We start from the raw sequence: 17065 nt of genomic DNA, 5'->3' as shown, positions 1-17065 counted from the left end.
TGTTTCCCTTTAAAACAGTTTTATGAGCAGAATTGAACGCAGGGTCCCAGCTGTGATTTAGCCGGCTGTAGTGTAGTTACAACACTTGGGGGCAGACTTACACAACGTATACACAATAAACCACAGCGATAGGAGAATCCTGGGAAGATGTGTTACTACTCAATGACTCAAGGACTATATTAGTAAACAATCAAATCAAAGAAAATACATTTGTTTTTTTGTTTTGTGCTTGTTGTTCCAAGCCATCAATTCATTTTGGATGAAAAAGTGTCTAACAAAGGCACACAAACAATACAATAATCTCCTTGCAGGAATTTTTACATCCTGCATGAAAAATATTAATATACCGTTACACATGCAGCTGAACCTGTTTTTCATGCCCCTCAGGCTCAGTAGTTGTTTGTACAGACAAACACGGCTTATTTGTTTAATCTTTATTCTGTGCAACAAGCACTTTCGCAAAAAAATTAAATGAGTGGGACTTTAGTGTCAGCAAAAACAGAGTTTACATCATGTTTCTTTCAATATAGAGAAGCGATAGTGTTTAAGACGCAGCGCTTTGTGTGAATTACAAAATGTCACAGTATGCCATGTCACTCCCACAATTATAAATGTCAAAATCAATGATTATTGATACCCATTTCCTAATTACTTCACAAACAAAAGAAACAAATTGTGTTTTGATTTGATTTTTCCACACGCACACAAATGAGCAAATAATTAATGCCTGACAAGATCTGTCCCTGATCTACACCACCGACACTTTTATTATATTTTAGTTGTCTATACAGCCCTTTTTGCACAATTATTTACATTTAACAGTATATTTCAGTGTGTGTAAGATGTGAATAAGAACATGGATGTTTAGGAAGAGGAATACAGAGGGATCATTTCACCAAGAGTGAGCGATTAAATAAACAAGAATCGATATACACGTAGGTAGTGGATCATTTCAACTGTTATGGCAATAAGTTATGCTACATCAGAGTAGTCTATTATGGGACGGATATCTTTAGAAAACAGCAGTCTTTCTCCTCTGGAATGAATCCACACGGTGGTAACGTAGCATCTGCACGGCAACTTCATCCGCCATAAAAACTACAGAGCAGACTGTAAAATCTAAGTCTATGCAAGAGAAGCATGGACTGGGAATCTTTTTGATTATGCAAGAGGGGGAAACCCACAACCAGCTGTCATACATAACACACTTACATATGTACAAATATTAATATGCTCCCTTTTTCTTTTGTTAAATGTGATTTAGATAAGAAGGAAAGGAACGGAAACCCCACGATAGGAATGTGTAACGTAAATTGCACTGTGCTCCGTTTTTGTGCATGAAATGAGTAGAAGAGGAAGAAGACTGGACTGTAACAAGACGCCCTGAACCTCAAGCCATCTTAAAATAATAGTTTGACATTTTGGGAAATGGACGCTTATTAGATGACAGCGTGGATATCACTCTCATATCTGTCCGTTGGGCTACAGGCGGCAGATGGTTAGCTTAGCATACAGTGGAAACAACGGAAACATTAAAAAGCTCCTTGAAAGCTCACTAATTGACAAATTATCTCTCATTCGTTTCATATTTGTTCAAATAAAACAAAATATTTAACCCACAATTCGTAGTTTTACAGGTTGCTTGTTTGGCCACTATCAATAAATTCCTAGCGTCTCTGCTTGTTGACTAACTGCTTGGATGCAAAATACACCGCGGTCACTAAACTACTGTTTACGTCAATTAACCTCTGGAAAACATGTTATTTTAATTTGGTTTCTGTATGAACCAAACCAAGGCGGTACAGCGTATAACAGTGGGCCTTAGTTACTTTTTGGTGGATTTTGTCACCATTTGACCGAGCGAGGCTAGAGCGTCTCCCCGTTTCCCATTTGGATGCTAAGCTAAGACATTTAGCTTCATGTAAAACTAGCCCCCAAAATGTCTTCTGCTCTAATGTAAAGCGACCCTTTTTCTGCCCAAATCTAAAAGGCACATTAAAAACACAATCTGCCAACACACATGATTACGACTCCACCTTTCCACCCCTGTAAAACCATAGATTTTTAAGGAAGAAAACGAGTCCCTTTATGTCCTCTCGGCTTGGGTTTCAAACCAGTGACAACAGCTTCCGATATAAATCTACATACTTTGGCTAAAAGATGACGTCCTGTAAAGTGCACCGTTTGTGTGTGTCGAACATCCTTCACACCCCTCTTCTATAATTTATTACATTGATGGCTTGGGTTAGGTCTGTGTCATGTTTCCATTTTCTTTCCCCTCCTCTCTCTATCTCTTATCTGTCAGTTGCTGTTTTGTGCGTGTTAAAAGCGAGCTGGTTTCAGAGGTATCCGCCCAGACACAGCAGCAGCAGGACGTGCACGGTGAGCAGATAGAGGCTGAAGAGGAGAGGGGTGCGCTGGCGGGAGCAGAAAGCCACTCGGAGCATCCGCATCAAACCCGGGCCACCTCTCCGAGTCTGCAGGAGAAGAGAAGGAAAGAGAAGGAGGACAAGGTTACGGGAATCGTTCAGCTCATGAGTCTTTATTACTGCAGCCATTAGGATGACAAACGAGGAGGTACAGGACATTAGCGGAGCCTTACTCGAGTCACAACTCCTTCCGGCTCGATCAAAAGAGCCGTCTCATCCTCTTGTGCAGAGGGACGTTTAGCCTGCCTGTGATTTATAATGTAAAAGAGAAAGATGTTAGTTGTCATATTTTGTTGATTGTGCAAATCTGTCGGAGCAAAAAGATGAATCATATAAATGCAGAGAAATGACAGAAAGTATATTAAAGCCCTGTTTGTCATCAGTTATTACAGAATACGATCATTAGTATCAACATTATGCAGTTAAAAACATTTATTAGACAACAAACTTACGATCAATGTTTTTCGGTCATCTATTATAATTATTCATTGGATTTTGAACTATTTGTAAAGACAAAAAAGTAAGATTTGAAGATTTTGGTTTTGAATTATATTACATTACTGTTATAAGTAAAACAAGTAATCGAGAAGATACTTCACAATTGAATCAACAAATATTGTATATTTATGGTGCATAAGGTGCCTCTATTTCTATTTTACATACTTCATTTTGTTCAAGCTATACACACATGTTATAATATTCTAGTTTTAATAAGTTACAAGCTGTAAACAAATCACTTGCTGGCAAACAGTTGGTATTCACACATCCAGCTGTTACGGAGCAACGATCGGGTCGGGTTTCTGGACTCTAACATTCACTTTATTCTAGCTCTGTTTTGGTCTCCAACAACTCATGAGAGAAATATGCGTCTCGTTAGCTGCTAAATGCTCCACTATGTTCAGCAGCTAGCGGCTGTGTGTCTGTAGTTTGCAGCTGGAAAGGCTTTGATGAGATGAGAGACTAAAGTAAAACGGGCCGAAAAAAACAAAACAATGCGCTGAAAGATGCTTAAAAGCGCTTTAGATCCAGGTGATTTAGTCACTAGCGGCACCACCTTTCACATTACGCACACAGTAAATGAGTCCATTGAAAATAAACAGCTTTAATAAGCCTTCTCTTTCATCGTGCATCATATTTCATACCGTTTGAGTCGATCCTGTGAGGCCATTAGCTGCTCTTCCGCATTCACCCTCTGCTGCATCTCTTCACCCAGCCTGATGGACAATAATTAAACATTAATTAGCGTCTGAATGTTTTATCCAAACACTTTTAAAACAGCATGTATTGTAAGGTTTGGCCTATGCTATACCTTCTCTGTAGCTCCTTGACCTCAGCTAAGTAGGCGTGGCTGTCGACGACGCTGCTTCGCTCCTGCGGCGCTCCAGGAGCGCTGTCCACTTCCTCCGTGCCCTGTTGAGAAGACAATGACATTGTAGGAAATTCACATTGCATACAACATCATTGTTCTACGTCGTGCTGATTTTATAGTTCATATTATGCCTTCTGCAAGCCACATTTCTGGAGAGTTAACTGACACCTAATGCGGTATGAGATGTGGAACTGAAAGACCAAGAATGACACAAACACAAAAACTTCTGCATTAAAGCATGAGATTTTTGCAAAGCCATTATCCATGGGATCTATTCCATCTCCTTTATAGTTTGGAAGCAGAAGGAAACATATACCTCTCTCTGATAGTGTTCCTGCTGAAGTTTGGGCTGATGAGCGCGGGCTTCCTCCAGCATGCCGGTGAGTTGCCGCAGGTGTTGGTCCCTCTCCGAGAGCGTGGCGAGGGTCTGCTGCTTCAGCTGCTCTGCTTGAGCCATCCAGTCCATACGCTCCAGTCTAATGAGCACACGAGGCAGATACATTTATGCACAGTTACGGGCTCTTTGTGCCACTTTGTTTCGTTAAAACAGCGCCGACGTAAGAGGACAGAGCACCGGCTCTATGCCTCACCTGAGAGTTTCTACCTCCTGCTTGCCCATTTCCACCACATTCCCGAGCTGCATCATGTCACCCAGCATGTCTTCGCTCCTCCTCTTCTCCTCAAACAGCTCCTGGCTGACTTTTATCAGCTCTCCTGCTCCCAGTCGAGCCAGCTCCGACTTCTGCGCCTTGAGCTCGGACGACAGTGCTTGAAGCTGCTCCAGCTGCCAAAAAAATAGATCAATGAAAATCCACGACATCATCAAACTGTTAACGTTACTCTCTTCATCAGGAGATACAGTAACTCACCAGCCTCTCCCTGTCATTCTGCAGGGCTTGCAGTGCGTTCTTCAGCCCCCACACTTCTCCAGTGGCGCCTCCGGGGCTGCTTGTGGGTGCTGCGTGGCCGCCGGCCTTACTCATCTCCTCCAGCTTCAGGCTCAGTTCCTGGGCATCGTTTACCGCCTGGTCCCTGCTGTCCTGGAGGGAGGCCATGGCTTTGGCGAACGACTGGTTCTCCGCTCTCAGCCGCGTCGCCGCCTCCCTCTCCTGCAGCAGACTCTGCTCCACGGCCAGCAAGTCCCTGGCCAGCTCGGCCACCCTCTCCTGGGCGCTCTCCGACTCTGTCCGCATCAAGCCTCCCTCCCAGCGCAGCTCAGCCAGCTCTTTGCTGTTGCCCTCCTGCGCGTGTCTCTCCTTCTGCCGGCCCTCCTCCAATGCCGCCACTTGATCCCTAGAAGCTTGCAGCTGTTCCCTCAGCTTCTCCACTTCCGCTCCAGGAGCATCTACCGCCTGTGATGCTGCCTTAAGGTCACCGCCGGCTTGACTGAGAGTCTCCCTCTCCACTCCGACTGCTTCTACTTCCATCCCTCTGGCTCTGCTGACGCTCTTCACCTGACCCTCCAATTCCTCGCGTTCTTTCTCCAGAGAGGCAATGCGCTCTCGCTGAGCTGCCAGGAGCTGTTTGTGTTGGGAGTCCTTCATGCTCAGGACCAGGTTGAGTTCATCGCGGTAGCCGTGAAGCTGAGCCGACAGCTGGGCCTTCTCGGCGTACAGGTCGTCTCTCTGGACGAGCAGCGAGCGCAGCTCCTCTTTCAGGCTGTTGTTCTCCGATGCCGCCTCTTGGATCAGACCATCTTTCTCCACCATCATCTGGGACGCAATACAAACATTATATTAGCAACTAAATAAAGCGTGACAGATCTTATATGCGTTGAGTTTTTTTGTGCGTTACCTGCAGGTGTTTCTCCTCCAGCTGTTTGTACGTGTTGAGGACTCTGTCTCTGTCATCCTGCAGGGAGCCCATGGCTTTCATGAAAGAGTCCAGTCTGGCTTTTCTGTTGTTGCTCTCTTCCTCCCCCTTTCGCAGTTTTTCTTCCAGATCCCGCAGTTCCCCTCTTCTCCGCTCCAGCTCCTCCTCGGCTTGTTGTGCCCGGCTGTCGGCCTCCTTTCTAGCTTCCTCTGCGGCCTGGGAATGCAAAACACACATGAATGGTGGGAAATGTGTCATCATTGAACAATATATAAAATGTACTGACATGTTAATACCTGAGCGACAGCCTGCTCCTTCTCCCCCAGCATTTCCACCTCTCTCCGTTCCTTCTCATTCAACTCCGTCTGCAGACTCTCTGTCAAGGCCTTCGAGGACCTCAGGTCTGTCTCTAGTTGCTCCACGTTCAGACACAGCCGCCTCTCTTCTGCCTCCCTCTCCCTCAGCTCCGTTCTGGCCTGGTCGACTTCCGCCTGCAGCCGACCTACCGCCTCATCCAGAGCTCTGGCCCTCTGGTTTAGACTCTCCACCTCGTTTTTCAGGGCCTGGGCTTCCTGTCGTGCAGACTGCATCTCAGTCGTAGTTTTCTGAAGCTTGCCGCTCGCTTCCTCCAGGGCAGCTTGGCTCTCTGTGACTTTCTTCACCTCCTCTTCCAGTTTCAGCTGCCAAACTTTGTCTGCTTTCTCAAGTCTGAAAGAAGAATAAATACATCTTGTGAGTTGAGCTAAAAAAGCTGAACATAAATCAATCATAAATCAGATTTTTACCTTTCTACTGAAAGCTGAAGTTCCTCTTTCAGTGCAGATTCTCTCTGAAGCTGTTCTGCCAGATCCTTGGCCCTCGTTTCAGCCTCCCGAACTTCAGCCTCCTTGCTCTGCAGCGCATCGTGGAAGCGAGTCTCCCATTGCCGGGTCTCGTCCAAAACTCTGTCCCGGTCGTCTTGCAGGGAGGACATGCAGCGCGAGAAGGCGGCTAACCTGGCCAGAGACTCGTCCAGGCGGGCTTGCATCTCCTGGGCGCGTCTCTCAGCTCCTTCTGCGACCTCTCTGGCCTCCAGCGTGGCTTCCTCTTCCCTGTCTCGTTCTCTGTCCACCTCTTCCAGCCTCAGCTCCATCTCCTTCAGTTCGCCTCCCAGCCTGAATCTCACAGAGTCGAGGGTTTGCTCTGCCTCTGCTTTCAACGAGGCCTCCTTCTTTGCTGCATTCTGTTCGAGGGTGGTTTTCTCAGCTAAAGCCTCGCTGGCCTGCTTCTGGGCCTCGGCCAGCTGGGACTTGCAGCTCAACAACTCTGCATCGCACCTTTTCAGGTCTTCCGTGGTCTTAGAAGTCTCCACTTGGGATTGTTCTAGCTTGCTGCGGAGCTCATCGTGGCCTAGCTGCAGCGACTTAGCTTCTCTACCCAGTTCGCTGATCCTCTCCTGGTACTTGATGCAGTCCCTCTGCAGCTGACGGACCTCCAGCTGCTTCTCCCTCAGCAGTTCCTCCAGCTGGCGCGTTCGGCTCTGGCTGCCTTCCCTGACCCTCTGGGCGGACTTCAGCTGTTGCTCCAGCTCCCTCTGCTTACCCGACTCCGCTTCGGCCTCGGCTCTCTCTCTCTGGGCTTGCCTCATGTCCTCCTCCAGCCTGGCGGCCCGGTCGCTCTCGCTCCGAGCCTCGGCTTCCAGCTCGGCTCGCTCCCTCTCCAACCTCTCCACCTCCCGCTGCAGCTCGGCGAGGTGCTCCCGGTTGTCCGCTGCCTCTTGCTGGTAGTCGGCGATGCTCCCGTTGAGCTGAGCCAGCTGGTTCATCAGACGCTCCTCCAGGTTATCCTTCTCAGCTTCAAGGCTTCTGAGCAGCTCTTTGAACTGGGCCTCCCTCTTTGATCCCTCTTCAACCAGACTCTTCTCTCTCTCTTTGACCTCTTGGAGGCACTTCTCCAGCGACGCCTCAAGGCTCTCCTTCTCTTTACTCTCCTGGAGATCTCGCTCAAGAGACGCCAGCTCAGCTTTGAGTCCAGCCTCCTGTTCCTGCCACAGTTCCCGTTCGGCATCGACAGCCGCCTCCATCTCCCTCATTTTATTCTCGAATAAAACTTGAACCCTTTCCGTCATTTCTGCCTTTTCGTTTTCCTCATTAAGTTGTGAACATGTTTCTGGTGCATGCACTGCAGTTATTTGGTCAGCAGGTGTCTCTTCTGGAGTTGAGGGTTTTTCTTGGTCTTCATATTGACTCTCAACAGGCTCTGCTTTGGTCATGATGATGTCTGATTGCTGGGCAGTGATAACCTCTTCTACACCAGGTGCAGAGCTCAGCATAGGAGCTTGAATTACCTCTTCTTCCTTCTCTCTTGTCTGGGCAAGTTGCTCCCTCAACTCTTCAATCTGCTGCCCGAAAGAGTATTTTTCTGCCACGGTCGCATCCAACTCAGCTTTCAAAGCCCCGAGCTCTTCTTGAAGTCTCTCAACCTCAACCTTGAGAGCCTTGCCCTCTCGTTTTATTACGGTCTTGTCCTGCATCTCTCGAAGACTCTCGTTCTCCTCCTCCAACTCCAGGATCTTCTGCTGCTTTGTTTTGGCGAACTTTCTCATTTTGTCTTTCACCGAATTCACCTCTTTCTGTGCCTCTTCTGCCTGTCTTTCAGCGGCCTGCCTCCCAGCCTCCTGCGTCCTCACCTTGGTGGCGAGCTCTTGTCTCTCCTGCCTGGCGGCCTCCAGGACCCGCCTCACTCGCTCTGCCTCGTCGCTCACGTTTTCGTACGACGTGAGCAGGGTCTCGTACTCGTCCTTCATGCCGTGAACCTTTTCCTCCCATTCTCTGCAGGCTCTGGCGGCCTCTTCTTTCGCCAGCTCCACTTCTTTCTTGCAGGCATCTTTCTCAGTCAGCATGCCCTCCATGGCCAGTTTGAGGCTCTCACAGGATGATCTCAGGCTTTGGTTTTCCAGTAATGTTCGGTCAATCTCATCAATCAGTTTGACTTTCTCTGCTCTGAGCTTCTCCAGCGCATCTTCCGCTGACTCCATTTTCTGCTGCAGTTCGGCTACAAGCTTCTCAGTTGAAGCTAGTTTTTCCTTCTGGGTTTTGTTTTCTTTCAGGGCGTCTTTCCGAGAGATCAGAGCAGCCTGAAGCTTTTGTTTGAGCTGCTGGATCTTTGCCTCGCTGCCTTTTCCTTCCTCCTGCTTCTGTGGAACTTCAACCTCCAACCTTTGGGCTTTTTCTTGCTCGGCCTTCAGTTCTTCCTGTAAAGAAGCCATGAGCTGATCCTTCTGAGACACCGTGTCCTGCATTGAGTGGATGAGAGAGTTCTGCTCGCTGAGCTGCTGGCTCAGCTCCATGATTTCATGGTTTTTATCGTCGAGGAACTGCTTGAAGTCCTGCACCTCGGTCTGAAGAGCTGTAATGGAGGATGTAGAATCTGCAGTCGCCGCGTCGGCCTCCATCTCTGCTTTCAGGGATTCAGCGTAAGACTCCGCCTGGCGATGCTTTTCCCGAAGTTCGTGAATTTCCTCTGAGAGTGCATCGATCTGTCTTTCTTTTTCTCTTAGTGCGAGGAGCTCTTTGCCCAATTCCAATGCATCCGCCTCTTTTAGAGACAGACTGGCCTGAGTTTCCTGCAGCTGCCTCTCTAGCTCCGTGTTAGCCAGCCGCACAGTCTGGATCTCGCCTCTGAGTGCTTTCACGGATTCCTGCATTTGTGCAGAGAGGACGTCAGACTGCTCTGCAGGATGCTGAACTGGGCCACCGGATTGTGGTTGCGACGGGTCGGTCTCAGATGTGGCAAAATCCACCCAGTCCTCCTGGACCCAATCCCCTGCCGCTTGCTTCGACACATTTTGAGCCAGTTGCTTGGTCTCCCGACGAGGTTCTCTTTCAGCGCTTGCGGTTTCTTCTAATTCTCTCAGTTTACTCAGAAGTACTTCTCGCTCGCCGCTCTGCGCCTCAAAGCGTTCCACCAGCTCGCTGTGCTCTTCTTTCTGCTGCTTCAGCTGTTCACGGTGGTGCCGGTCCTTTTCTTTTGCCTTGCGGATCGTCTCCTTGCGAGACTCTTGGGCCTCTTGAACTTTCTTCTGAAGCGTTTCCAGCTCAGCTTCCAGAGACGCCACTTGGGATTGGAACACAGTTGATTCAGAAGAACCGTCAGCCTGCTGAGAGTTTGCAGCTTCTTCACTTAGCTTTCTATTCAGAGCGAGCGTCTCGGCGAGAACTTGATCCTGCTGGAAAATCTGCAGCTCAAGAGACTCAACTGCCTCTTCTTTGGATCTTAAAGCTCGCTCGAGTTCGATGACTTTAGCCTCCATTTCCTGAATGTCATGTCCTCCGGATTGTTCTACCTCAGGAATGTCTGTAGGAGTCTCTCCCTTTGCCGTTTCATCACTTAGCTCTGTCCGTTTCTTTGCTTCTTCCTCAAAGTCGGCAACCTTCCTCAGGAGCTCTTTGCGTTGCACAAGTGCAGCCTGCAACTTCTTCTTTGTGGTCGTCAGTTGGGTTTCCAACGCTCCTTTCTCCTTTCGCACGACGGCAAGTTCATCATCCGCATTAGCGGCCGAGTCTTCAGAAGTCACCATCTGCTTCTCGTCTCGGACTTTCTCAAGGTCCTCTATCTGCTCCTTCAGCTTATTGACTTCGCCGTTTGTCTGGAACTTCTCTTCTTCTGCTTGGAGGAGTTTAGCAGACATGCTGTCATTGAGCTCCATCACCTCCTGCTCTTTTTGGCTGAGACGGACGTGCAGCTCGCTGATCTCCACGTCCTTATTTGACAAAGTGTCATTGTTGAGCTCCGATGTTTGAGAGTTTTCCAGCATGCTGCTTTCCATGTCCTGAAGCCTCCTTTCCAGCTCGGAGGAGAAGAGCTCTCGGTCCTCCAGCTGAGCGCTCAGCATCCTGGCCTGCCCCTCCTGCTCGGAGAAAGCTTGGCCGGCCATTTCCAGATCGGTCTGCAGGGCCTGGATCTTCTCGTCCTTAACTTTACTCTCAGTGCTTAACATGTCTATCTGATCTTCCAGAAGCTGCATATCAACACCGTGTTTCTCCACCACAGAGCGGAATTGCTGAGAGAGATTGTCCAGCTCCTCTCTGACTGACTTATGTTCCTCTATAAAACTATTGACCTCGGACTCGGCCTCTTCTTTGGCAGCAGTAAGGGACTGCGTTTCATCTTCCAGACTCTTGATTTTCTCCTGTGACTCTGCAGCCGCCTCTCTGAGCCTCTGGAGCTCAGCCATGAGCTCACTGTACCTCCTCTGAAGCTCCTCAGCTAAGGCCTGAGCGAAGACATGACCAGAGGCCATGTTACCATCTGTGGTGGACGAACCCTGCTGAGTTACATGAACCTGTACCGTCTCTCGGATGATGACAGAGGAGGACTCGACTTGAACTGTGGAGGTTTCCTGCTCCATGCTCGTTGCCTCCCATGACTGCAGCTGCAGCTGGCCAAAGTCCTGCATGACGGACGGCCACTCCTGGCCTCCATCTTGATTCACAGCTTCTAGGAGGGTCCAGCTGCTGTGGGCCACTTCTGAATCACTACTGGCGACCATCTCATCTGAGGAGGTCCCTTTGGATTCTTCCGGGGACTCAGACTGGTGTCCAATAAGCTCTGGGCTGCTCTCGTTATCAGCAGAAATGGAGAGGACTGAGGTGTCCTCAGCAACTAAGGTGGTCTCCTCGTCCTGTGGATCCTCCATGAAGTTAGGAAGGGCCGCAGAACCGCCATGTGTGCTGGCATCCTGACCCTGATCTGGAGTCTGTTCGTAGGTTTCACAGGATACAACCGCTCTGGAGCTCGTTAGCTCGTTAGCCAGCTGGAGGGATTCCCGCAAGGCCACCAGCTCACTGTCTTTTTCTGAAAGCTGCTGCTCCAGGTCCAGTAAGTGTGCTGTGGAAGTCACCAAAAGGAGTAAGTTATTAGACAATATTTGTTTGGCATCTTCGAAAAAATGACTTAAACGATTAATTGAATATCAAAATAGTTGCTGATTGATTTTCTGACGGATCATGATTTATTTGTTGATTATATTTAGTATTAATAATCTAAATCTACAGAGTAGACTAAAGACTAAAGCTGTACAATAAATGCATGAGTAAAAGTACAAAGTAGCATGAAAAGGAAATACTAAGAATAATACAATTTGTATTTGAATACAGTACTTAAGTGAATGTACATATTTAGTTTTTCATCACTGCCTCACACTCAGTAATGTCAAGTTATGGCTCCAAAGTTGTTTCTATACAGAGTATCCTTGTAAATAAGAGCTGCATGAAAAGGTAAACACCTCTGACAAGCAGAGCAAAATCCTGCATCTGCATATAACGTATGAATTTTATTTTTAGAGTACAATTCCAGTCATTGTACCTTTTTCAGCTTCAGATGAATCCTGTGCTGATGGTTCAGTCACATCGTCCCTTTCAGACGCCTGAAACAAAAAAAAGATATTCGCCAAGATTGAAGCTTTTTGATCCGATGATTAAACATTTCCTGTATAAAAAGAGGAGGGGCAACACTTTCTGTATGGCCTCTATGATTGTTCTTGAATCTGTATCAGCAGCACACGTGGCTGTGGCTTGAGGTAAAGGTCAGGCATAACGGTGGATCAGTGCAAAGGGGATTAGGCACACTTTTAGCGGCTGTCCTCTCTGAGACATAACACATGTCGTGACCCTCGACCAGCTGTAAAGGACCAGTCTGCTCTCAAAATAAACTCTTCAAACAGTATTTTAATAAAGGAGTAAAATAAAAAGACACGGCTGTCTGATTTTGAAGACTACTAAGAACTTCTTATACTTCAGCTTATGCTAAGCTTCCAGTCCCACATCTTACACTTAATGGTACACTTTGAAGCTAAATCTGCCGAGATGATACAATTTGTAACGAGTATCAAGCAGCTTATTTAAGATCTTCTTTTGAAGTGAAATCAAGTAAGACAATCTGCTAAAATCCGGCATTGAGCAGAAACTTGCTTCTGTGTTTTTAAAGCCACATTTAGGAGGGCTCACATTGAGATGGGATCTCAGAATCGAGATAATGACAACGTATTTCAATAGAAGAGCTTGGATTAAATGCTTTTATCCAAGTGATGCATCCAGATACAGATCATTTAATAATACCGGGTGTTAACAGGTTCGGAGGACTGACCGTTACAATTAGATGCTGCAGCTGTTGTATCGTGGTGGTGGTTTCCTCCTGTTCTGTGTTTTTTCTGTCAAGTTGTTCTGAAAATCAGAGATTCTTATTCAAACATCTTCATTAAACTGGAAGGTTCGACACGCCTGAACTTCATAAGCAGACGCATTTTCTTACCCTGAAGGGTTTCCATGGTGTGGGTGAGCTCGACGCAATGTTCCTCCCTCTCACTGCGTTCATCTCTCAGCCTCGTCAGCTGCGTCTCAATAGACCGCACAGTGTCCAGGAACAGGGAAAGGTCAGCAGGGAAGGGGACTTCCTCTGCCGCTTCTTCGAGAGCCAGAGACCGCAGAGGTCCCCAAATTTCAGCCAAGATCTCACAATTCTTCTGGGCATCTTGACGTTCTTCCTGAAGTGAGGCCAGCTCTCGCTCCAGCTTATCGACTTCCGAATCCTCCCTCTCTGCACGGACGCTTTCCTCTCTCATAGATGCAAGTTCACTTTCAAGCCGAACTATTTCCGCCCTGTCGCTCTCTGAAGCATCGCGGCTCTCTTGGACGGCTGCGAGCTCGGCCTCTTTCATCAGAGCCAGTTCTCTCTCCAATCTGGCAACTTCCATCTTTTCCTCCACCAGAGCCTCCCGACTTTCATGCTCCGCTTCTCTCAGGGATGCCAGCTCGCCCTCTTGCCCCGCCCCCTCCGTCCTCTGTCTTTCCAAGTCCTCCAGGCTGCTTCGGAGGGCCGAGACTTCTTCGGCGGCCCTGCTGGCCTGCTCGGCCCACTGCTGCCTCTCCTCCTCCCTGCGCTTGACGGCCTCGGCCAGCTCCTGATCCATCTGCCGGAACTGAGCAGTCAAGATCTGAGCAGAAATAAGACGGAGAGAAGGAGAAAGAGGATATGAGTGGGTGTGTGAGTTTGTGTGTCTCAGCCAAACAATGCATAAGTGATGTGCCATCAGGATGAGGGTGTGACTGTTTGAACAGTCTTTCTTTTCACCGAGCAGGAGCACTATTCATTGCAACTGAAGCATCTGTGGATATCTGCCAACAGCTATCTCTAAACCAACACACTAAATATATCTGCACAAACCAGGATCCGTACCTGTTTTTGTTGATCAGCACTGCTCACTTCCTGCTGCAGCATTTCCAGCACTTGTGACCGAGAGTTTACGGCCTCCTCGAGTTCTTCGCAACGCCTCTGTGCTGCATGCAGGGCCTGGGAGAAATAATCACCAAGAGACCAGATCATCTAACATGCATCTGTGAAGTGTGGACATCATCTGCTCTTAACTAGCGAGAAACCTGAAACATGTCTGTGTCCAATCACCTCGAGATGACCTGAGGCAAATTTCAGTTATCAAACTGTAATTACATAATAACTATTTTATATTATATATATATTATACAGAATAAAATGTTACAGTTAATGGACTAAGTTTGGTCTGGAGGTTTTTCTTGGGTCTGAGAATAGAATACATTTTTTTTTTTTTTTTTAAATCAACCTGCAATTAACCACGTTTGATAACTGATGCATCATTTAAGTCATTATTATAATGCAAAATCTTAAGAGGTGCCAGCTTCTTAAATGGGAATATTTGCTAGTTTTCGTAGTCTGTTTTCTATAATAGTAAATGGAATATATTTGAGACCGTGACTGTTTGAAAGCAAGCAAATTAAACTTGACAACTTGGGCTCTTGAACATTGTTATGTTTTTTTTCTTCCTCTGACTCTTCATTGAACAAACAATTAATTAAGGTGATAATCAGCAGATCAATCGATAATAATAGTAATTGCAGCGCTACAATAAACAAAAATAGAAGACAAAAGTAGGGGATTAATAAACCACAAATCAAAGATCCGTGTTTTTAAACATCTCATGGGTCTTTTACCTGCTGAAGCTCGCCGTCCCTCTGAGACTGTGTTGTGACCTCCAGCAGCTCTTCCTCGTGTTTCTGGATCTGTTCCTGGAAACGCACATCCTTCTCACAGACCACAGCCTGCAGCTTCCCCAACTGAAAACAAAAAGCACAACAGGTCATTTAAAATCATCGTTTGTTAAACGGAGTGCGACTGCATGTAGTGAGAGACCCAGATGCGTCACCTGCTCAGCGTGGGCAGATTCCTTCTCTTGAAGGAGCCGTTCGGTGGTCTGGAGTCGCTCCCCGAGCTCTCTGCTGTTGGCTTCTTCCTCGCTCAGCTTGTTCTTCAGCGCCTGGAGCTCCTCCTCGACTGCAGCGCCGGCTCCTGTGAAAGAGCTGTCCGGACTCTGCTGTAGAGAAAACAGATGTTGAAGTCAGATTGTTGTATTGTTAGTTTGTGGTGTATCTTAGCCTGCATGAAAGCAGCAGCAGGAGGATTTGTGAGGCTATTTGGCCTCATTCCAACTTACTGGTGCTTCTCCTAGTCCTCTCAGATCTGTTATCTGTTTGTTGAGTGTCACCATCTTGGCTTTGGCCTGCATTTTGAGTTTGGTGAAGCGAGCATCAGCTTCGTCCTTCTCGTTCTGTGGATATGAAGCACAAAAAGCACGAGTTTTAAGAATACAACAGACTTTTGGGGTCTTGGTAGAACACACACACACACACACACACACACACACACACACACACACACACACACACACACACACACACACACACACACACACACACACACACACACACACACACACACACACACACGTTATGCACCTTGAGCTGTGCATCTTTGTTAAACAGCTGAGTGTCTTTTTCTCGGATGAGCTCCTTCAGCTGGACCACCAGTTGTTCCAGGTGAGCCAGCCTCTCCATGGCCTCCTCGGGGGCCTCAGACTCCACAGGAGCCGGGCCCTCACCGGCAGGAAGCTGAGGCACCAGCATGCCCTGCGCGAGGAAACAGATACGGTCAGTTCATTTGTTACGTTTAGTCCTACTCAACCTGTAAAAACAGCTGCATAATGTACTTATCTAATAATGCTACTGAGCTGCATTATGGGAAATGGAGGATGTACCATTGGAAGTGGCCTCAAAAGTAAAAAGTCAGGATATCTCTGCTTCTGCTGCTTAAATGTTGACCATTTGACCATCTTTTGAGTGCCGCAACTTAATGAAAGTAATGTTAAATCACCGGAGCGCCTCGTTAATGTGGGAGAGAAAAACGTTTCCTTGAATGTGTAGACACTCTGTAGTCAAAAGAAGTATGCTAATATGATATTTTCTTTGACCTATTTATGTACAGATAGGATGCCGTAAGAAATAAAACGTCTTTATTTTAAAAGATGAGACACAAGAAGGTTTTTCCTGTCATCCTCATCCTCTTTGTGTTTTCTTAGTGGTTGCTCCAAAAAGGAGGATACAATGCCCTGGAGACAAAACACTGCTCTTTAAAAGCAGGGCACACAGTTGGCAACACTCTTGATTATAATTTGTAATAAATAATGTGTTGCTCTCTCACCTGCGGATCTCCATCTGGGCCCTCCTCTCCAGAGAGCTCCTGGAGGACTGTGGCCAGACGGCTGAACATAAAGATGGTACTGTGAGGGAAACATATCAAAGTAACATTAGTAATGTCTGCAGATAATTACATTTATTTGCCACACCTGTGCATGCCCTTGTCTTACATACTTACAGTGCAGCTTTATGTTTGTAATACACAGTATATAATGAAGGATGTGTACACACATGTGCCCTTCTACTGTCTTTGCCAAGAACAGCTTTAAATGCTGTCTGACCTTGAACGGCACGTCCCCTTAAGGTGTGAATATACACATAGTCTTAAGCATATTTACTGTATTTTACCTTTGTATACACAGTGTGTCCATGCAGCAGCATGTGGTATTACACTAGAGCTGAGACGATTAGTCAATCAGTGGCAACCATTTTGACAATTGGTCATTTTTAAAAGTCAAAATTTCTTAGTTTTAGCATCTCAACTGTGAGGATTTGCTGTTTTTATTTTGTCAAACAAGGACAACCAATGTTCACAAAGAAAGAAAAAATGAACATGGATCTACATACACGTACATGGCAACATTAAGGGAATTATACAATCATTTTGGGCTCTAGGAAACTGAAGAATTTCATTGAACAATTATGTTCAATTAATGGAGAAAATAAACCGTAGATTAATTTAGAAATGTATGCAGTATTATGTAACTGGTTGTAGGTTATACATGTTTATTAGAAAATTTAGATTGATAATATTTCAGAACCATTTCTATAAATAAACTATAAAATCTGGATTTACACGTTTTTTTGTATCACTATCCACTTCCTCCACGTTCAAAGCAACACATTGGCAGACACCCCCCACCCCCCGCCCGCCTGTTATTGTTCTCCGAGCCGAACCGGGAAGAGCCGATTCT

At 46.8% G+C, this 17065-nt stretch overlaps 1 protein-coding gene across 1 annotated transcript; it reads right to left on the bottom strand.

The window, feature by feature from the left end:
• Positions 1 to 425: 425 nt before the first annotated feature.
• On the bottom strand, positions 426 to 16224 carry golgb1 (golgin B1; the record flags this gene model as incomplete). The annotated part of the gene is made up of 19 exons (XM_079235892.1): positions 426 to 2477; positions 2603 to 2675; positions 3572 to 3643; positions 3739 to 3839; positions 4115 to 4274; positions 4389 to 4582; positions 4668 to 5510; positions 5593 to 5826; positions 5907 to 6318; positions 6396 to 11478; positions 11956 to 12016; positions 12736 to 12812; positions 12901 to 13582; positions 13825 to 13938; positions 14613 to 14735; positions 14825 to 14992; positions 15113 to 15226; positions 15414 to 15584; positions 16156 to 16224. The coding sequence occupies 19 exons, from the start codon at positions 16222 to 16224 to the stop codon at positions 2340 to 2342; spliced, it is 8889 nt and encodes a 2962-aa protein (XP_079092018.1). The 3' UTR covers positions 426 to 2339.
• Between the last annotated feature and the right edge of the window lie 841 nt (positions 16225 to 17065).

The sequence above is a fragment of the Taurulus bubalis genome, assembly GCF_910589615.1.
Source record: "Taurulus bubalis genome assembly, chromosome: 20".
NCBI lineage: Eukaryota > Metazoa > Chordata > Actinopteri > Perciformes > Cottidae > Taurulus > Taurulus bubalis.
Note: the sequence above shows the minus strand (reverse complement) of the source record. Positions and strands in the feature narration are given on the sequence as shown.